The sequence below is a fragment of the Microtus pennsylvanicus genome, chromosome 10 (genome assembly GCF_037038515.1).
Source record: "Microtus pennsylvanicus isolate mMicPen1 chromosome 10, mMicPen1.hap1, whole genome shotgun sequence".
NCBI lineage: Eukaryota > Metazoa > Chordata > Mammalia > Rodentia > Cricetidae > Microtus > Microtus pennsylvanicus.
Genome location: NC_134588.1, coordinates 46421177 through 46443246, shown reverse-complemented (window position 1 = coordinate 46443246; position 22070 = coordinate 46421177). Strand labels below are relative to the sequence as shown.

At 45.4% G+C, this 22070-nt stretch overlaps 1 protein-coding gene across 1 annotated transcript in view; it reads left to right on the top strand.

The window, feature by feature from the left end:
- The first annotated feature begins 1250 nt into the window (after positions 1-1250).
- Lamc1 (laminin subunit gamma 1) overlaps positions 1251-22070 on the top strand; it is a 124769-nt gene continuing 103949 nt past the window's right edge. The window contains exon 1 of the mRNA XM_075988243.1: positions 1251-2050. Coding sequence (XP_075844358.1) covers positions 1639-2050 — 412 coding nt within the window. The 5' untranslated portion in view covers positions 1251-1638. The remainder of the gene's footprint in view (positions 2051-22070) is intronic.

Sequence of the window (22070 nt, the reverse complement as noted above, 5' to 3'; positions counted from 1 at the left end):
TCGTCAGGCTTGGTGACAGGTGCCTTACCTGCTGAGTCATCTTGCAGATAGCAATATCCCTATCTTAAAAAGACTCCTGAAGCCAAAATCGTATTTATTGTTATCACTGTATTATTAAGTTAGAAAGTTTTTAAAAACGTTGTCTGGAGCTCTCGCTTTGTGGGTCTGTTTGCATCTTGGGTTGAAATTCCAGCAGTGTGCTGCCACACCCAGCTCTCAGCTTGGTCATTTTTACTGCAACCTCCCTTCCTCTGTCTGCTTGTTCTATCAGACCTGTAGGTAGTTCTGATGTGGACTAAAACTCATGATCTTTTGGCTCGGGCTCTGCCAACTGAGTCATTCTGGCACTGACACTATTCCGTGACTCAGCAGGTCCGAAAAGGAAGATGTAAGAATCCAGATATTGTCGAGTCTTTTAAAGGCAAACTGGGAAACACAAACACAGTGGAAGAATTTCAAAGCGAGTCTGCACATCCAGGGGGAGAATGTCATTCCATTCCCAGCCTTCTCACTTCCTTACTCGCCAGGGTAAATGACAGTTACACTTTAATTTAGAGCAAGGAAATCTCGAAATTGACTCGGAAGCTGAGATTGGACCCAGCCCCTTGGATACTCCGGGGTGTCTCTTCTCAGCGGAGTTAAGCGCTTGTCCGGCGCCTCAGGAGGCATCCCAGGGACTGTGGCCAGACCGAGGTCACGCAGGTCGCCGCACCGTTGCGGGGTCCTTCAGGCCCCAGCGCCGGGCAGTGGCTGGGCTATACCACCGTAAGGACTGACACCTGGTTGGACCACGGTCCAAGTCATCATGAAGTCAAAAGACAGATTCCGAGCCACCTCACCCACCCGCGTGGCCCTTTAAGAATTTCCTCTTAGTCCCTGATATCCTCCAGGACAAAAGATCCTCTTAGGACGAAGAACCTGGGGAAGAATTCCAGAAGGGTGCGGGATCTCCACCGAGGCCCCTGCCCTCCCAGCATGCAACGCCCCGTGCCCTACACCCCACGCCCCGCCCTCCTTCCTTCACTCACGCTCCCTCCCCGCCCACCTTGGGCCTCCCTCCCTCCCTCTTATACCCTCGCCCAGCCCACCTCTAGTCACGCCCATCCAGAAGCCCTCCTTCTTGCCCCCTCTCCTCTTCCATCTCCCGCCCCGCCCTCCTGCTCCCTCGCCCCGCCCACCTCCCGCGCCCCGCCCTCTTGCTCCCGCCCCGCCCACCTCCCTTCTAGGGCCCACCGCCCTCCAGGGCCGGAGCGCCAGTGGTTGCCCCTACCGCCGCCGGGAGTCGCTGGGGAGGACGCGTAGGGCGGGGAGCCGCTCCCGATCCGCGTGAGCTGCCGAGGAGGCCGGTCTTGGGTTTTCTCCTCCGCCAGATCCCACCCCACCCGGCAGACCCCACCCCCTGCTCCTTCCTCCTGGGGCGCGCTCTCGGGTGCGCGCTCGGAAGTCGGGGGTCGGCGCACAGTGCGAGCTGCACACCGGGAGGCAGCGGAGGCACCGCGGTCTTCGCCCAGGACGCCCACCCATCGGCTCTGCGCCCGGTTCTCGGCCGCCAGCCCGGTCCACAGCCCGGCCTCGGCCCGCAGCGGAGCAGAAGCCTCGGGGCACCCCAGCCTTCGCCAAGGGCCCGAGCGTGGTGGGATGACGGGCAGCGGGCGGGCCGAAGTGGCCCTGCGGCCCCGGGGGCGGCTGTGGCCGCTGCTCGCAGTGCTGGCGGCTGCGGCGGGCTGTGTCCGGGCGGCCATGGACGAGTGCGCGGATGAGGGCGGCCGGCCGCAGCGCTGCATGCCGGAGTTTGTTAATGCCGCCTTCAATGTGACCGTGGTGGCTACCAACACGTGTGGGACTCCGCCCGAGGAGTACTGCGTGCAGACTGGGGTGACCGGAGTCACCAAGTCCTGTCACCTGTGCGACGCCGGCCAACTCCACCTGCAGCACGGGGCAGCCTTCCTGACCGACTACAACAACCAGGCCGACACCACCTGGTGGCAAAGCCAGACCATGCTGGCCGGGGTGCAGTACCCCAACTCCATCAACCTCACGCTGCACCTGGGTAAGCGGTGACAGCCCTGTTCCCCACTACTTCTCGTTCACGGCCCAGCTCCGGGGCTGCCTCCCTGGGGCCGCTGGTCTGGCCCGAGGGGCCTGTCCAGCCGCGTGCTGACGGTCTGCTCTCCAGCGTGGGCCACACAGAAATTCCTTTCTCCAACTTCTCAACTTCATCTCGCTTTGAACATCCGGTGAAGGCCACCATGTCTCACTCTAGCATCTCTGTTTTCTTACTCTTTTTAACCCAACCGAATTCTTATTCCGCTGATTATTTTCTATTTCAACAGTCAGGATTTTGGACCCCCACTCCCCTTTTCCCCTTGAAGCGCTAATGAAGCCCCTGGCAGGACCATCATGTCTCATGCTTGCATTAGAGTTTTGAAGGTCTACTTTAAACACTTGTCTTTAAAATGTTTAGCCGTCTCTCTCCGGGGCTGAGAGTGATTGCTCTTAGCTCTGATAAGGGAACTTGAGGGACGCAAATGTCTTTACTGCCCGCATTGCCTATGTGTAATTAAAGTAGAAGTTCACTTTTAAGTTACTGTTCTTTAGAGCTGTTCAGCTTTAATTAAGAGCTATTTCACTGCTAATCCTGGTGGAGAGAAAACAAAAAGGTAATGAAGACACTCACTGTAATTGCCGGGCAGTTTTGTTCTGGTGTAAAAAGCTCTCCTCGCTGTCTTCCCGGTTTGCTTTGATCCAAGCAAGTGTGGAAACATGCATCATTTTAGAATTCAGGAAAGGGGTATATGTATAGTGGGAAACTTCACGGCAGAGCATGGATGGGAAAGGCCGATGATTGGGATGGATCAAAGTTCCTGCTTGATCTAGGAAAGTTTTTCTTCGTTTTTGAGACATACAAGCGAATAGAAAATTCCGTTGTCGTGTTCAACAGTGTAATAATGTAAGTGTGGGAAAGGGATTATGGATGTGTAGAGCTTCCATTCCCAGTGCATTTGGAGCACATGATTTTACCAGTGGTTGGGACTAGAGCACTTCCAAAGAGAGCAGATTGCCCCAAGCCTGTCCAAAGCACGCAGGGCAGTTCTATAGAGCTAATAATATCTGGTATGTTTAAAAGGGACATTTTGTTGGCAAAGGATTCTTTCATCATGGTTTTCTTTCCATTGCTTTCCAGCACACCAAGCATCCAGGGTTTCAGAGAAGGACTGTGACTTAACAGAAAGTGCCTTGAAAAGTGTCAATTACCATGTGTGGGATAAGTTTTAGAAAAGCACTATTTAGTGCCTTTGTAGTAAACACCTTTTTATTTGTGGATGACTCACCGGGCAGATGGAACATTTTGAAAACAAGTTCATAAAATGAAACTATGAGGCCTTTGCTTTTCAGTAACTGACTGAACGAATGAGTTGGGTTATTTTAAAGTCTTGGAACAGTACAGAAGTGTAGAAGTAGAGTCTTGGGGCAGGTGCCTTTCTCCAGACAGTAGGAGACCCTCCGGGGTGCCCACGGTCTCGCGAGACTCTTTTAAGGCACTTGAAAGTTGTTCAGTTGCCCAAAATGAGTTTTGCAATTTATGTTCAGTTATTTTTAACCTTTTACTTAATTTTTTTTGTGTTCAATTCTGAATTCCCTTGAAGTCTTGCTTAATCCATTTTCAGAATAAAAAAAAACCCAAAGAAAAGACCTTGATGTCCCCCAAGTGCCTGAGATGCAGTTGAAAAGTTCTGAACAATGGACGTCAGTCTTGGCTTTCCTCCTGCTCTAGGCCAAGGAGCGGAGGTTTGTTTCAGGTGATTGCAGAGGGATAGACTACTCCCTGGTCAGTTCTCTGCTGCTGAGACAGTGTGCTAGGGTTAGAGAGTAACAGGTTAGGTGGCTGCTGTTGGGAGCCGGAGATGCTTATTTTGGGCCACGTTACTAACAAGGCCAAAAGGCGCTTTCACCTCATTCGAACATTTTCTATATGCTTGGACTTGATTTTGCTGAAAAAGTCTTCCGTTGGTTGCTAAATGGCATTCATAAGACAGGGTCTTAGTCTAGCTTTCCTGAAATTTGCCTTGTAGATCAGGCTGGCCTCAAACTCATAGAGATCTGCCTGCCTCTGCCTCCTGACTGTTGGGATTAAAGGTGTGAACAACCATGCCCAGTGGGTTTACTCTTAAGAAAAATATTTACAGTATTTTCATAGCAATCTAGTTATTGTAAACACGTGCTTTACACATTTTATTTGGATAGTGTATGAAGTCTTGACTGAACTCACTGTATTTGTTCTTGGGTTGGGCATGAGGTCCTGGAGGAAATGTGTGTGGAGGAGGAGGTGGGGAAGGGAGAGCTTTATGTGGCATGGGGTTGATCTTTCTGGTTTCTGTCCCATCTTTTTTTTTTTTTTAATGACGGGTATATATGCATGCATGGATGCTGTGCTCAACAATTTCAGGAAAGTCGGCCAGGCCTGGCCATCAGAGTGTTTTGATAGTCAACGTATTCATTCCTTGACTCCAGTTACTCTGTGGGCTGTAGCTAACTAATTATTTCCCATGGAGTCAAGTACCATGACTGTTCTGTGCATCCATTAAATCTCCCCTCCAGTTCAAATTTCACATACCCTTAAACAAGTGATGCATATTGTGCCTTGCCCCTCCAGAGCCTGTGAAACCCAAGGGAGCGGTGTGAAAGAGGAGGCCCAGCCGCCGCTTTGCTGGCTTCCTTTTGATGTTGCACTTTATTCACCGCAAAACTTAAATCATGTCTAGGGCTAGGTGTGTTGGAGCATTCGGGGAGGCTGACGTTCAAGGCCAGCCTGGCATACATCGCAAGTTCCAAACCAGCCACAGCTACATAGTGAGACCCTGCCTTACAATTTATGAAGTCAGAGCACACGTAAGAGGCGTGCAGTATGCACGTTTTGGCGAAGATCATGAGTCACCTTTTTTTCATATGAAAATAAAGCATGTTGAGATATAATTCAAGTAGGACATATAGCAACAAGCCATTGTGCCCTTAGTTGCTAAGCTCCCCAGCTGGGAGACCACCGATGACAGGTTTTTATGTAACCCTTCAGAAATGTTCATATGCCAGACTGTATGATCGTTTTAACTAGTGCCTTTTAGGGGGAGGCCGAATCGTATTTTAACATTTGACAGTTACAAATTAGATCATGTATCACTTTATGTAAAAATGGAGGAAAACCAGTATGAATTCTGACAGCTGCCATTACTTAACTTCCATTACAGTGACATAGGGTTCAGGGCACAGTGCATCTTTGGCCACGAAGAGTTGAAGTCGCTTTGTGTTTTCTGCGTGTTGTGGAGGGAAGTCTCAGTCAGGCACCCGATTCCAAAAAGTTCTGTTTTGCTTTCCGCTTACAGATCTTTGCTGAGTACTCTGTATAGATTTCTTAGCTGCTGTTTAAAAGTGTAGCTTTTACATCTGATGATAAAGTTGTGAGTGAGTTTGTAGCAATACCCAGGGACCTGTTGAAAGCAGTGCTGTAGCTGAGCTGAGGATTGGGTTTTTCTTAAAGGGCCCCTTTAGTTAATTCGATAATTATTGTGAATGGAAACTTGGCAGACAGGGTTTTGATCTTGCAAAAAGGTAGCCTTTTCTCATTCCTAAAACAATTAGGTTGAGAAACTGTTTACAAGAGCAACCCTGTCAAAGTTTATGGAGCTTCCAAAGTTAGCATTGCACCCAATTCCCAGGCACTTCATGAGCTTTTCTAGGACGCTCTTTAATCTGTATGAAACATCTTGTGTATAAATCAGAATCAACCCATAGGTGACTTGGCCCTCCCGTAACATGCAACAAACAGCAAATTTTCCGTTTCTCCCTAGAAAACCTTTGTAATATGGGCTCTGCCTGTGTCGGGGAGTAGCTCAAGCTGGTGACTTCACTGTGGTATTTGTGCACCCTGAGGGGACACTATTTTAGTTTGTCTCACAAAGGCCTGATTTACATTTGCAGGTTCCAACTTGAGACGCTAAGGAGCTGTTCTTTAATGGCCAGTAGTTGAGTGGTTTTATAAAAGTTGCTGTTGGCTATTTCCCTGTTCTACACCTCATTGCTTTCTCTGCAAATTCCTTCTCCCATTTTTCTAAGGCACCTAGAAGAAAATGTACACATGAGAGGAAAAGTTAGACCTCAGAGGCATCCCTCTCCGTCAGTTTATCCTTGGCCATGTTGGTGTGGGAGGAGTAACGCTGGGTTATTTCAGTTCTAAATCCTTTTAGGAAGTTGGGTATGCTTTTTACCATGTACCCCCTCTCTGTGTGCATACATTCTCAGATTACTGCCAGATATTCCCACAAACATTTTTAAAATACCTAAGAAATGCATACCATAGTGCTTGATAGAAAGGTGTGGAAGATTGAGGGCTCTGCCCTAAGAGCTGATACTCTTCTCAGTGGAGTTTAAACTTGTAGTGCTTTTACCATTTGATAGCAGGAGGGTCCTTATAATAACTTACTGTTTGTAAAGCCTCCAGCTTGCCAGTGGGTAATGTCTTGTAGCTCCGTGAAGGCACCCACAGACTCCTGTAGGTGCAATCCTGGAAATCCTGCTGCAGCTAAGTCTTGGATGCCTTAGTGAATAAATTAATAGTTTCTCTAGCAAATATCTTTAAAATGTCTGGATTATTCCTTTTGAATAAAAGCTCACATGCAGAATGACTTGGAGACACCAGACTCCTTTGGTTTTCTTCCTTGATTTTCCTTAGGTCGTTGTTCCTTTTTAACTTACATTTCCAAATTCTTACGCCTATGGTCCGCGAAGGGACATCTCTTAGTCTCAAATCTTTGTTTGCTACTTGGAAATTTAAAGTTCAGTTTTAGGTTAGCTCTTTCTTTGGATCCAGTGACCTGGATACAATTAATATGGGATGACTGGATGGAGCCATGTTTAAATTTACTTGTTGCCATCTTGTCCAGCTCGAAGAGAACCAGTGTGGCTCCTCGTTGAATTTCACCAGACTAGTGCCACATCTTGACAAATTTGTTTCAGTCTCCAATTTTGCTCCTTCTACAGATGTCTCTCAGTTTCCAATGGGGTTATGCCCTTAATGAAGCCATCATAACATAAAGGTGCGTCTAGTGCAGCTAGCTTCCTGGGCATCGTCCCTAGCACGAATGTTCTGAGAGTAGTTGTTAACGCTTGTGGTTGAGTGGAGTTGAGGTTCCCTCCCAGGATTGGTTAAGAGTACTTACATTAGTTGTAGCCCAGGGAAAGATCATGTCAAAATCCAAAGTCTGGTGTCTACTAAATGTTCATCAGTTAAAGTCTGGTGTTTCCTAAATACTCATCAGCTATTCCTCATTGTAAACTCCCCATGTCAGCCCACCAGGAGTGGGGAACGGTCAGGATTGGAGTCTCCATATTTCAGAAATACCAGTTGATCTAAAGACATGTATCTTATCTATAATTTCTTAGTGAAAAGTTCCTTAGTGGCTCCTCAAGTTTTCTGGTAAGATGTCCAAAGCCTTTGTCCTATTGGGCCAGGTGCTATAGGCTCTGGACATTTTCAATAACTAGGTTTATCTTTTATCGCTTCTGTACACAGAGGGCTGGCTTCGGTTTGGAACACTTCTCCCAGGCACTCAGGCAGGGAGAAGTCCTTCCAGGTTTCTCTGTCACCCCATGTCTGTCCCCACTTCCTGGCCTGGGCTGTGCCTTCTCTCATACCGCCGGGCAGTCTCTATCATCATATACCACTATCTCTTTCTTTACTTGTCCTTTCTGCCACTAGGCCGCATCAAAAGGTTTTGTGATTTTGTTTTGTTTTATTTGAGGAAGGGTCTGGTGATGTTGCTCAGGCTGTCCTGAAATGTCTGGCCTTAGGCTCTCTTCCTGCCTCAGCCTCTGATGGGGTTGAGATCACAGGTGTGTGTTTCTTCTCTCAGATAATGGGAAAGTCTTTGAAGGAGGTCTGGTACTTAGTCATCCTTTAGTTAAGTACAATTAACCCTTGTTGATTGCTTGCTGTCCCTGAGCACCGGGAAAACCTCTGATGGACAGTGAGTCCTGGGGCCTAGCCCCGGCCTCCTGCCTAATTGTGGTCTAGATGAAGAAATCTGTGTCCTTAGATTTGGGGTAAGAAAACCACAGCCCTCTGACCCAAGTCTGTCTCAGGCCTGCCATCTAGTTTTGTAGGAGCTGTGAGTAACTTATACTTTTTAAATTGGCTACAAAAAAAATGATTAAAGGAATAAAAATGTTTTGTGACTTGAAAACTACATGAGATTCAAATCATAGTATACACCAAACTTTATTGGAACAAAGTTAAGCTCATTTAATAACATTGTTTATGACTGTTTTTATTGTTACAGAGGCAGAGCTGAATAACTGGGACAGACTATATGTTCCTGCTTATAGAAGTTGAAGTATTTACTGTCTGGCCCTACTGCACAGTTTTGGTGATCTCTGTTTATGTTACAATAAGTTAATTGATCAATGCAAGGACAAAGAGGGTCCACTTGACCATTTGGATGGAGACTGGAGCTCTTGGGTCTTCAGTGTTTCAGCAGTGAGTCTGGTAGCATGTTCAGTAGCTGTTGGTGGAGTAAGTGACGGGCTGAATTACGCATGCCCTAGAGAACTGCACATTAATTTACATTCTTCAGAGCAGCACCGTTGAGCTCCTGTGTGTTTTTATCAATGCCATCTCTCCTTTCCCAAGGCGTGTGTCAGTGTTGTGTCTGAAATGAACTGTGGCACATAGGAATTTTATTTCTATAACTTTGAAAGTACTAAGGTATTGAAGTGATACAGGATTGAAAAAAACTACGTCATTTTATTTTATCTTGCTTTTTGAGGCAGGCTCTCACTTTGTCGCCCAGGCTGACCTGTAGTCTCGACTGGCCTGTATCTTGGAGCAATCTTGCCTCTGCCTCTCCACTTCAGGAACTGTAGAACCACTTTACCTACTTCCATCTGTCTTTTTTTTTTAATAAGAAAAATTAAGACATGACTTGAAGTCAGCAGGATTTCCATTTTATGTATAGTAGTGTTTTGCTTGCACGTATGCATCTCACAGTCTGTATGTATCTCTGAAGGACAGACGATGGCGTTGGATGCCTGGACCTGGAGTTACAAACAGTTAAGGGCTGTGGGCTGGGTTCTGGGAACCATACCTGGCTCCTGGAAGAGCAGCAAGTGCTCTTAACTGCTGAGCCATCTCCCCAGACTCCAGTCTATATAAATGTGTATGAGAAAACTATTCATAAATTTTCACACGTAAATGTATAGTTTTGAAATTGTATTGTTAACTTTCTTCTTTTTTAAGAAATGGTCATAAACAAGTTTTAGCTAAACATATATGTGCTCCTGTCTATTGTTGAAAAAGCTCCCTGTGGAGGGTTATCAGATCATCGAAGGGAAAAGGGGTGCTGCGCTGTCTCGCTTGCTTTACATGTGTGGATTGGTTTGAGATTATTTAGAAGGCGAGCAGTCTGGGCTGTTGGAGTGATCGCGAACAGCTCTAGGCGCAGAGCAGGGTGTAGTAGGCGGGCAGGTGGACTCAGCTAGCACCTGCTTAGGGGTAGAACATAACCTGGCCTTGCTTGCCTCTAATCTCCAGCTGCACTGAATTGGCGGCCATGCCGCCATTCTCTGGGTTTAGGGAGAAGTGTCAAAGTTCAGAGCGGAGCTGTTTGTTTGTTTTTACTGCTTAAAATTCCCGAGACTTAAAAATAAGGGATGAGCCCATCTTGTCTTAAATGGTCAATTTCAGCGTAGGGTTTCAAGATGGCCGTGCACCCGTGTGCTGTTGTCCTGTCTTGGTTGCTCACCCAGAGATTTGTCAGCAGGCCCTTCTGGGGTTTGTAGGCTCTTTTTCTCGTAAGATGATAAAGTTAGATGCTGGTTCTTAAAATCGAGAGGCCCCCAGAAAGCTCATTGGAGTCCATCTGCATTTCTTCCTGTGCCGTCTTCCAGAGGCCAGCCGAAAATAACTGGGCCCAGTCAGTCTGGTGCCCTCTGCAGCTACATATTCATGAAATGGAATAAAGCCACTATCTCTTTCTTGGACAATGCACACTCAGATCTCTTGTGGGAGGAACACCTCTGGTTGAGCTGGGAGGTGAACTAGGGATGTGCTTTGTTTTCTCCTGAAGCTCCAGGGAGTCCAGTCCCTCAGCTCCTCCTTTTATTCTGCTTTCCAGCTGTGGAGTGCCTCCCTGCTGGACTGAGGGCAACACTGAATTATTGTTTCATTTCTTGGATTTTTATCACATCTTCTTGTTTTGAAAAATTGGTGGAAAACTTAATTTTCAGAATAGGTCTTCTCTATGTTTCTTCCTCCCTCCCATCCTTCTCTCCTTCCTTCTAGAGAACAGGATCTTGCTAGCCCAGGCTAGCCTCAAACACACTATGTAGCTGTGCTCCTTAGCCTGGCTTTGACTTTGAAGCTGTTTTCCTGCCCCTACTTTCCAGCTGCTGAGATTACAGGTGTGCTTTTAACTAATGCTAGCACATAATATATAGGTGATTTGTTCGTGGAATTAGTCTGGCTTAAGTAGGCAAGCACAGGATTTGGGAGAGCCAAGAGATATTTCTCTTCCTTTCTTTTTCTTCATCTGGAAGTTGCTGGCATTAATAGTGACAATCAATTTCTGTTGAGGGAACAAAGGAGCCAGCTGATTCAAGTTGCCTCTGTCAGTTGAGGTTCCCAGGGAGCTGCTCTGAGGGCAGGCCTCGGAGGCAGAGCACAGGGGGTGTGCAGGGTGAGGGGACCTCTTGGTTCTCCTCATTTAAAGCAGGCTGTGATTTGGTTGATGCCCCAAGTGATGTAAAATTGCAATCTTCTGGTTGTTGACCCAGGTTTCGAGACTTTAAGGATATATGTGTGATGTCCGTGTTGGCCGCAATGTCAAGGATTTATTTAATTACTTCTTTTTAAATAATGGACTTTCTGATTCCCAAATATTCTCTACTGTGAAGACTTCATCTTCTTTCCTTTAATCTTTACTAAGGTGTGACTTGTCATGGAGTCTGTTAGATGTAGTACATCCAAGCTTGAATTGTGTGGCTTTCTTGGAGGAACTGGTGACGCTTTGGGACATATTTCTAGTTACGTGAAGAGTTTTCCCCACTCAAAATGACTGAGCTTGTTGCATTGGGTTTCTATTTGTTGGACAAAGACATTATTTAAATGGCAGCCAGGGATAAAAAATTTATTTAAGGATATTGTAATGTGTAATGGATACTGAAGACACTGAGGGAATTTGTAATGTGCTTGAGGGGGTAAGACAAAAACAGTCATCCATGCGAAAAATGATTCAGCTGAACGTTTAGAAAGTGCTAGGGAGTGTCTGTGGAGCACCTTAAGAGGCCAGGGGAAGTCAGCCAGGGGAAGCTTCCTGGGTCTTGAAAATTACTAGTGGGTATGAATGAAGGACTTTCCAGGAAGGCTGAATTATTTGAACAAGCTCTAAGAATAATCAGGTAACTGTGAAGGCATTGCTCCCTTTCCTGGGGTAAAGGGCAGGGTCTCTGGAAACTGGCTAACAGCAGGCAGAGGACTGTTTCTCAGTTGTCTGGCTAAGAGCAAGGGCAGAAGGTAGCGTATTGAAGCCTGTGCTGGGTGCCTCTCAGTCCTTCAGTCTCCAGAGCAAGTGTCTCTGAAGAACCAGGAGAAGATTCGTGGTTTTTCTGTGGTCACACAGGTGGGTGTTGGTGGACTCCTGAGCTGACTGCTTTGTGCCCTTGTCACTCTGCCTCCTGAGAGCAGACTTGGCGCACGAGAGGCAGTGGGCTGTAGAGACCTTAAATTGGGCAAAGGACTAAGTATTTCGCATCAGAGAGCTAAGCCTGGTATCTCTGATTTTGCTTGAAAAACGTCTGGATTTGGATTTTTCTGTTATAAAAAAAAAAGGAGGGCTTTGTACCTATTTGTGAAGGAGACTCTCTTAAAGGGGCAACTGTTAGGTTCGGAGAACTCTAGTTGTATAATATTTAGTCTTATGGCACTTGGAATGTCGAAGGAATTTATTGAATTTGAGAATGAGGCCCTGGGTTTTGTCAGTGTCTACTGATAGGAAGGGGAAAGTCTGTCCTCTGCTATTCTGCAGGGTGGTCAGTAAACTTTCATTATGCCACCTTATCTGCTTCCTACCTTGGCCACAACTCTTTTCTGGTTGCTGAGTTCGGTTCACCTGTTCCCTTTATCTGACATCACTGAAGATAAGGCCTGAAGGCGGCCTGGTTGATCTCCAATTCTATTCTGTTTCTCCTCTGCTCCCAGTAAATTCTGACCCTTCCTTAGTGGCTTTGTGTGTCTGTCACTCAAGTTTGCCAGCAGATCTAATGCACTTTTTAATTGGCTGATAGAGAGATAGCTGCTGTACCCCAGGAAGTTTCCTTTGTCCCCGTGACCCTCTTTCAGGCTCCGGAGTGTGCCATTCACCTTGATTTCTGCATATGCAAATTTGCCAAGCAGTCAACCCCCCTTCTTTCTAATCTTTCGAGAGCATCACTGCACTAAGGTTCACTTAAAGGTTACTGTTGTTTTGTTTTGTTTTGGCTCTTATTTCTGAGAAGGGGTGTCATAATTTCCCTTTAGGACTAGTGTTTGCAATGGTTGTTGTTGTTTTGTGTGCTGCTCCCTGTCATAGTTCACTTCCACTTCTAGAATTTAGGATTAAAACAAACAAACAAACCAACAAGCAAATGCCAACCCAACCCAACCCAACCCAACCCAGTCCCAAATACTTCTAACTAGAGTTTTCCATGAGCTGGCTGATGGGTTTCTGTCCTTTGTCTCTGCCTCTGTCCTTTCTGCTTCCCTTTCAGACCCATTTCATTCTTGTATTCGCACTTGGGTGGTGAAGGTGGCTGTGCCACCACAGGAGGAGCTCCGACACCTCTGAAAGGCTTTGGTCAGCTTCCTTTTCTGCTGGGACGGTGGTACTCCATGCTGCATGGGACAGGGGTGAGTGGTGAATTTAAAGCCCTGGCCCCTGGTCGCCCCCCCCCCCCAGTTGTTAATATAGAAGCATGAACATATTCTCAGGGGTATTCTATCAATTTCTTTCTAAGAGAATGAAAATGCCCTAGTTTTTCCAAGAGAAGAGCTTAGAAAGGGTATAGGGACGTCACCAAATGAGTTGGTAAGAATTAGGAAGTAATAATTTCCCTGCCTTCGGCTCACGTTGTAATTAAAGGCAGGAATAGTCTGCCTACATATTTCCAAAATCTGTGACCATCTTAGGAATAAGGAATAGCACCTTGGCAATGTAAGAATTAGTTGATTGATAGGGAATTTAAATTTTGTGGCCTTCACCTACAACATTTAGAACCTTAGTTTCTAGAATGTGAGCACATTCAGAATATGCAGTTGTTGTGGTTTAAATTTGTTTACCAAGTTCATGTGTTGGAAACCAACCCAGTCTACCAGTGTTGAAAGGGAGGTGGTTAGTTTACGAAGAGCTGCCATAAATGGCCTCCTGTCTTTGGTGTGGTGGTAGGTTTATTGTGAAAGTGAGTTTGGCTCTTCCTATCTTATTTTTGCTCTTGCCGCTTGATGCTTCCACTATGTTACACTCCACAGAGAAGACCCTTACCAGGTAGGTACCAGCAGGCTTTGGGACATCTCAGTACCCAGAACCATTTCTCTTTATTTTAAATTACCCAGTTTGAGATATTCTTACACAGCAGAAACAGAAAATGGATCAAGATAATGGCTAACTAGAATAGCAATAATGAAGTTACAGAGTTAGTGAGGAATAGAGGTAAATTCTAAATATAGGTATGGTAATTTCTAAATATGACTAATTCAGTCACCTGGAAGTAGAGGCAGGAGGATCACAGATTCTGAGTCATCTTTAGCAACATTAGGAGCACAAGACTCAAATAATGACAGGAAGTCCTCAGGAAAGTTTAAACTCTTAGAAAAATGTTCAGGCAACTGGGCAGAGGTGGCGCACACCTTTAATCCCAGTACTTGGGATGCAGAGTCAGGTGGATCTTTAGTTTGAGGACAGCCTGGTCTACAGAGTGAGTTCTAGGATAGGAAATAGGTATACAAAGAGACCCTGTCTTGAATAACAAACAAACAAACAACAACAACCCCCCCCCCAAAAAAAAACTTTAGGCAAAGGATTCTAATTTATGTTATTTTAATCTCTTATTGGAGAAATTGGGGATGGTAAGATGGCTCACTTCCTATACAAGCCTGGGGACCCAAGTCTGAGTCTTGGAACTTGAGTAGTTGTGGGAGGAGAGAACTGACTGCACAGCGTTGTTCTCCGGCCTGCAGACAGGCACACATCCACATCAAGGCATGTGCACCCACCAATACATCACGGAGAGAGGCACACATCCAATAAGTAAAAATTTAGAAAGTTAATGCGGGTGTAGTTGCCTCAGCTTGTAGTAATCTGTGGAGGTGTGTCCTCAGTCATCGCTACTCATTGCATCAAATAGTCTGACTATAGGGCTAGTGACCGCGCTGGTCATTTGTGTGCCTGTGCCCTTAGGGGTTGGGGTAGAAGGGGGTGTAAAGTCCCCTGTCATAGACAGTAAGATGCTTGAGAGAGGTGCTAGGAACTAAACCTGGGTCCCCTGAAGCAGCAGCAAGTGTTCTTAGCCTGCCTTACCATCTCATCAGCCCCTCAGCTTGTTTGTTTGTTTGTTTTGAGACAGGGTCTCACTATGTAGTCTTGGCTGGCCCAAAACTCTCTATGTAGACAGGCTGACCTCTGCCTCCTGAGTGCTGGGATTAAAGTTGTGCACCCTCATGCCCAGATGATTTTTTCTTTTAAGACCATAATCTCATATAAGTAAGCATCCTGGAATTTTCCTTGCAATGTTCATTTTGGACGTGGGAAGAAGCTGGGGTCCAAGAATGGAGATTATGGGATGGGATGGGGAGTGATCATATACATTAGATGCCTTTGTGGGAAAAAATGCTGTATTCAGGAGACTGCATGCCCAGATTGACTTTGTAGAGCAATTTTACACAGGCTTGGAATCTATAGTGAGTATTCTAGATAAACGCACGCAATAGAAAATTCACTAGAGACTACAGATTCTTAGAATTCTACAGACTATGAAAGTTTGTGGAAACATCTGTAATGCAGCTGTGATAAAATTTGTTTACTTTATTAGGATTGCTTTAGAACTCAAGCCTGTTTATTACTGTTGTTAATGTTTTTACCACATGCCAAGGAATAAGTCCGTGTTGACCTCTGGTGGACTTGGGAATCACTCTGAGAAGTCTTTGGTTTTAGGTCGCCTCCCTTGTAAAGCTGGGATGGATGTCCTGGCCCAGGCGGCAGTGGTGGATGCAGACAGTGACGAGATGACTGACTCTGGAAACCAACAAACCTTCCAGATGTCTGGAGAATGTGGACTTGTCTTGAATCTGTATCTGTATCTGTGCTCCTGTTACTCATTGTAGCTGCCTTACGGAAGGGCATGAGGGCCTGCTTTTTAGATTGGGAAATAAAATGGATGTTAAAGTTTTTGGAAGCCTTTTAGTTGGTATTGGCTTTTCTGTGAGAGAAAGGAGACGGAGAAGCAGGCTTGGTCCCTTGGGCAGACTGTGGGTGGGGGTGGTGTTGAGGATGTGGCTGGAAGTAACTAGAAGCAGATTCATCCATGGCTCTAGTGATCTTCGGTTATGAAATGGGCCTCCAGTGCCTCAGCCAGCAGCCTGTTAGCCATGCCTGACTAAATAGTCCTTGTTTTTGAAATTCACAGATTGCCTGGATCCCACTGTCTCTTTGGCCCCTGCTCATATGCAGCTGTTTCTGTTCATACATCATTTTGTGTTTAGCTGGCTGGTTACTTCCTCAGTCCCTTTTATGGGGAATAATGGACACATGGAGCTTGAACACCCAAGTGTGTGGTTAGTCAAACAGGAAGTCTCAAGGAAGCCCAGGAACGTTGTCAGAGAAGCTAAAGACAGGACTGGAAAGGCCATTCACAATTCTAGGCTTCAGACATCCGCAGGGGAACATTTGACAGCTTCAGACATGGCATCCTGAAACTTAGCAAGTGGAATGTTGAATGTAGCACTTGTTTCATTTTACTTATGCATTGGGAACATTAAGTCTTAATAAATTAGATAGAAATGAAGGTGAAGAAAAAAGAATGTAGCATTGTTGGCTTTCAAGCAGGGAGGTAGCTCTGGCTGTGGGGTGACTGTGGATCTCAGAGGCTGCGGGTTGTCCTGACTGGACCAACAGGAAAGCTGTGTGCAGGATGAGTGAGTGGTGGGGACTCTACAGGAGGCCAGAGTTGATGGGCAGGTTAGAAGATGGCTTTGAGCATTGCTGGAGGAATCTGAGGTAAAAACAATACGGGACAGGTGGAAACCGAGGAGATGTAATGGTGTGGCGTGGCTGTAATCCTAGCGGGAGGACTTAGAGTTCCAGGGCAGCCTGATCTGCATAGCTAGACTATATCTCAAGGAGCCGGAGAGAAGAAGAGAGCAAGCATGTGGTCTAGTGGGAGAACATGCGAATCAACGGATCCTGAGCCCTAACCCTAATCCTGGGACCCTCTGTGACAGACAGGAAATGCCATGAGAACGACAGAAACTCCTGCTACCTACAGAGATATCAGACAAATGATGTCCCAGAACAGCTATCTGGGACCCTTATGGTTCCTACCAGTATTGAGATTCTTTTATCCAGTGATAGAAGATCTGTCAGAAGTAGCCATTTAAATGCGAGCTTTCTATTAACAGTGAAATTAAATCGGGAAGCTACAGAAAAGGGAGTCTGTGCTCATCAGAGTTCACATTAGCACGTGGGGGTGATGAAGATGTGCAGGAGAGCTGCAGCGGCCTGACTGATGGAAGGTGCAGGGCCGGGTGGCGTGCCTGTCTCTGCCGTGCACTTCAGGCGCAGTGAGCATGTGCACACCGCAGAGGCACTCTCCTTCCTGACTCTCTAGTGGACTTCCAGCCCCTCCAGGAAGACCGTTAGCCAGTCTGAGTGTTTGTCATTGTGTTGTGCCCTGTCCACAGTTCACCTGACTCGGTTTGGTGGGAACATTTCGGTCCTGTGAGATGAGAGGTGCTGTATGGTTGCCAGTATGCTCCCACTAGGTGAATTCACCGAAGCTGACTTTATACCCAGTGATTTCCTAGTCCCTCTAAATAACAAATATTTAGAAAGCCTACTATGCGAAAGGTCCTGCGAAATGATGGGGACAAGGCTGAGAAGGTCTGAGCCTAAATTCCTGGTTAAAGGTACCGTGTAGAGGACTTGGCCCAGAAAGGCTCACTAACCGTGGCCCCCATTGACTTTGTGTCTGTGGTGTATATATATATAGTGTAATATCTTTTGTCTGGTGGTCAGCGTTCAGAAAAAGCTTGTAGAATGAATGAATGAGTTCTATGGATTCTTTTGGGGGACTGTGACCACAGAATGCTGGAGAGTATAAGAAGCAGCCATTTTCCCAGGCGGAGTTTGCCTTTAGATAGGGTTGACTTTGGATGTCTGGAATGGGACGGAGTAGCTTCCTCGTTAGCCTAGCGCTGTTGGGTAGACACTAACTAAGCCTCTGTCCCAAAGATCCCCAACAATGAAGTCGTTTGCAAAAACACTGATATTTGTTTTTCTTTCATGTGATAGGACTGTGGTAAGTGGTTCAAGGCCTCAGGGTAGCTCTGGTCTGCAAGGCCATCTGGGACATGGGAGCTTTTTATGGTAATAATCTGCCATTCCTTAGGGTGCTATCTTCCGTATGGTTGGTTTTGAGGGCTAGGCGCTTCTCTCTTCCTAATAGGTCCACACGGTTAAAGAATGTGTGTCCAAACGCTAAGACTAAGACCTGAATGTGGCACACGTCATTTGCACTGTTATGACAAGGGGAATGAGAGCAGATTTTGGCAGACAGCTCTGCATGCCAGCGTTTCCCCTAGAGCTGGGCTTGCCAGCTCCTGTGCTGCAGCTCCCCTCCCCCATGTTGTAGTCTCGCTGAGGCTTCTTCAGAGATGATTCTGTTAGAGGACAGCAGCCAGCATGTTCTCGGAGAGCCCTGACAACCCCAGATCTCGGAGAGCCCCCTAAGGAAGGCCTACATCCTCCTCCCCTCCCCGCCTTTGCAGAGTTCACTTTCTTTTTTAAATTTAAAACTTTTTATTTATTTATTTATTTTTGAGAATTTCAGATGTGAGTTTTCCTCTTTCCCACTCTTCCACCCCCTCTCAGATTCACAGTCTCCTATTCTTCAGTTATTTTATACACACACTCCCTCAGTGTTACATGTACATGTTTAGGACAGCCCGCTGGAATTGGATAACCCGTTCGTGGGCTTGTCCCTGGAGGTTGATTCTCCCTCTCTCTGCAGCCATTAGTTACCTGTAGTTCTGCATCTGAGTGTGGGGCCTTGTCACATTTCCCCGGCCATGCTTGCACATTGGTTGGTATTGCTTTTTTCCAGGTCTTCTTTAGGCTTCCCTGTTGTTGAGACGTCGTGGGTGCAGCGTCCCGGTCATAGATAGAAGACACAGCCTCGCAGGAGACCCTGTCTCAGTGTTTCTGCCTCAGATGCTCCTTTTCATGCGATGTTTCCACTCTCACTCTCCTAGCTCCTGATGGCTGCTGAGCTCTTTCTGGGCTGGTGTGCACCTGAACTGATAGGCTGGCCATGGCAGACACGTCTTGTGGAGCGTATCTGTCCACATTGTGCCAGAATACCTCCGCAAAGGACGAGTCTTGATTTAGCCAGCATTGTTTACCTTCAGCAATGGCAGATGAATCAGGGCTGTTTTAAAATCCAGATGTGTTTTAGAAACAAAATTCCTAAGGTGACAAAACACTACTCATTAAATGATTTGTTGGTCACATGACCATACAGTCTTATTTCTGGAATCTTAGAGTTAGGAATACATGAAATCTGCAAATTTAGTAAAATGTGTGTGTGTGTGTGTGTATATATATATATTAACTAATGTTTTTCTTGAAAAGTGTGTTCACATAAAATAAGGTGATTAAAGACTGGGATAGTCTCACACAAGGATGTATTTTGCTGTTCAACAAAACATCTGTGCTTCCGAACTTTTTAAAATTTAGAGTCACAGCTAAAGAGTCATGGCTACATCCCACATTTGATTACACAATGTTAGCTGTGAGGTGTACCATTTCTATAGTTATTGATGCATAAAAGTTCAACACAAAACCAGCAATTGATAAATTATCCAAGCAAATGGATAAAGTTCTTTAATTCACACTTCTGCAGGGCTGGAGAGATGGATCAGCAGTTATGAGCACTGTTGGTCTTATAGAGGACCTGGGTTTAATTGTCACCATCTATATGGTGACTAGCAACCAAACTGTAGTTTCAGGGGATCCAATGCCTTCTCTGACCTCAAGGTACCTGACCCATGTACATACATGGAGGTAAAACGTTTATATGCATAAATAAAAGCCAAATGGATAATTTGAAAGGATGAATTTATCCTTTGTTCTTTTTCTCTTCTCTTCTTTTCTCTTCTTTTAAACAATATCAATATGCAGCCCTGGCCAGCCTAGAACTGACTGCTGTGTGCACTAGGATGGCTCTGAATTCAAAGATCTGTTGTCCTCTGCCTCTAAGGACTGGGATTAAAGATGTGTGCCACTATGCCCAAATGAAAGGACAAATTCTAATAGATTTATTTGTCATTTGGGTAGATGAATTACTAAATATAAAAATTATATACTTAGAAGAAATATTTTTATTTCTATCAGACCAGACTTTTTTTTGATGTTGTATTGGTTGTTTTTTAATGGTTTGTTTTTATTTATTTGCTTTTCCTGGATCTTTTTTTTTTAAAGATTTACTTATTTATTATGTACACAACCTTCCTTCCATGTATGTTTGCATGCCAGAAGAGGGCACCAGATCTCATTATAGATGGCTGTGAGCCACCATGTGGTTGCTGGGAATTGAATTCAGGACCTCCGGAAGAGCAGTCAGTGCTCTTAACCTCTGAGCCATCTCTCCAGCCCTTCCTAGGATTTCTTTGTGTTGTATAACAGTCCTGGCTTTCCTGGAACTTGCTCTGTAGACCAGGTTGGCCTCAAACTCACAGAGGTCCGCCTGCCTCTCCCTCCTGAGTACTGGGATTAAAGACATACTCTGCTACCACTCAGCTGTTTTTATTTTTTTGAGAAAGAATTTCATGTAACCCAGTCTGGCTTCAAACTGGAACTCTCTATCTGAGGATGGTCTTGAACTCCTGATCCTCTTGCCTCGATCTCCCAAGTGTGTAATCCCAGGTGTGGGATTGCAGGTTTTATGTGTTGCTGGGGCTCAAACTCTAAGCCTTATGTATGGTAGGCAAGCAGTCTGCCCCCTGTACAAGCTCTGTATTAGTGTTTGTTTGTTTTGTTTTTACAGAGAGGAAGTTTCATCTCTAAAGCCCTGTGTAGTTTTGCTAGGAACCTGGCCGTATTGATTTGAGATAGTTTTTGAGTTGGGAATAGGTTCTGTTTTTATTCTCAGAAGCCGATTTTGTGATTTCTGTGTATTCCGTTCCCTGTTCTTCCCATCATAGCTTCTTGTTCCGTTTCTTTCTCGCCATTAAAACTTTTTTTAGTAAGTCAGTGTTTCTAGGAACCTGTAAGTCTCTTTTCTCACTGATGACTGTAAATACTCTCACCAGTAGGTTGCTTTTAGCCTGGTTGCTCTTTCTAAAAGATTGTGACCTCTTTGAATTGACATCTTTAAGTTCTGTTTTCTGGTCTGATTTTCTTTATTTGCTGAGAAGCCTTTGCTGTCCCTTTGCTCAGAGCATCCCGTGTGTGGTCTTCTGGGCTTTATTGTCCCAGCTTCTTTTGGGAGGAGATCCCCTTCCCCATAAATCCTTACCCACACTCTACAAGTGTGAAAAAACAGCTTCTTGTGTCACTCACTGGTCACTTGGGCATACCGTCTTCATTGAGAATCTGTTCAATGTGTCTGGAATGTGTTATTGATCTTGTTTTTCCTGCCTGCACTGGGGACAGGAGCTGCGATTGAGCTGTTGGGTTAGTGGTTTAAAGCTCACTCAGGGCTTGGCTTGTGAGGCAGGAGGCATCTGATGGTCTTCCCTTGTCTTGGTGAATCACAAATCTTCGTTCTCAACCTGACAGTGAAGTGCAGGGTTAAATTTGACAATTAAATATGTCCAGACCCTGGCTTTGGAAGAGAGAAAGAGCAGCATTCATTAAGCTTTGGAGACAGGCCACAGAATGACTTTCTCAAAGCTGAAGACATCTCCTCTTTGTTTGTTCTGCTGTTCTTTGCTCTCAGAACAAGGAAAGAGCTGAAGCTAGCTGGAAACTTGCTTCCTTTAAGAAGCTTATTTTTTTTTCAAGACCCATAATGCCAAGTTTCTTTTTTTAGGATAGTAAAATTTCTCAGGCAAAGGCTTTCTGTTTCTGTTTTATTGTCTATAAGTTCTAGGCACCGGTGTGTGTGTGTGTGTGTGTGTGTGTGTGTGTGTGTGTGTGTGTGTGTAACTCGTTGGTAGGGTTTGTGTTTAGCTTATCATCAGGCCCTGGGATCAGTCCCCAGCACTGCCTCCTCCGCCAAGACAGACGCACACACAGACTCACAAACATGTACATACACCCGTACATCCTAAGTTGGTGCTTAAGTGTACATGTGTGTATGTGTGTGTATTTTGAGACAGGGCCTTACTATAAAGCCCTCGCTAGCTTGGAACTTGCTTTGTAGATCGGGTTGGCCTCTGCCTCCTTAGTGCTGGGATTGATGGCATGCTCACTATGCCCAGCCACCCAAATATGTATATTTTTGAAGTAAGGATCACTAAAGATTTTTCCGTGTTATTTAAAGATTAGAGCAGTGTAGTATTTTCTTGTTCATTCTTAATCCTGATCATTAGTGACCTTGGGAATTATTCTTCACAGGGCAAAGTGTAGTTACCCACAGTGCTTGTCTAGTACTTACCAGCAAATCGACTCATCTCTGGAGTTTTCTTGACTTTAAATATATAAATATATATGATTTGCAGTTGCTTTGTATGAATTGTCAGTTTGTTCTTACAGAAAATACAAGGTAAAATAATTGTTTGCTCAGCAATACAGTTTCACTGCACAGGAATGTCTAATAGGACTGTGAAATAAAGA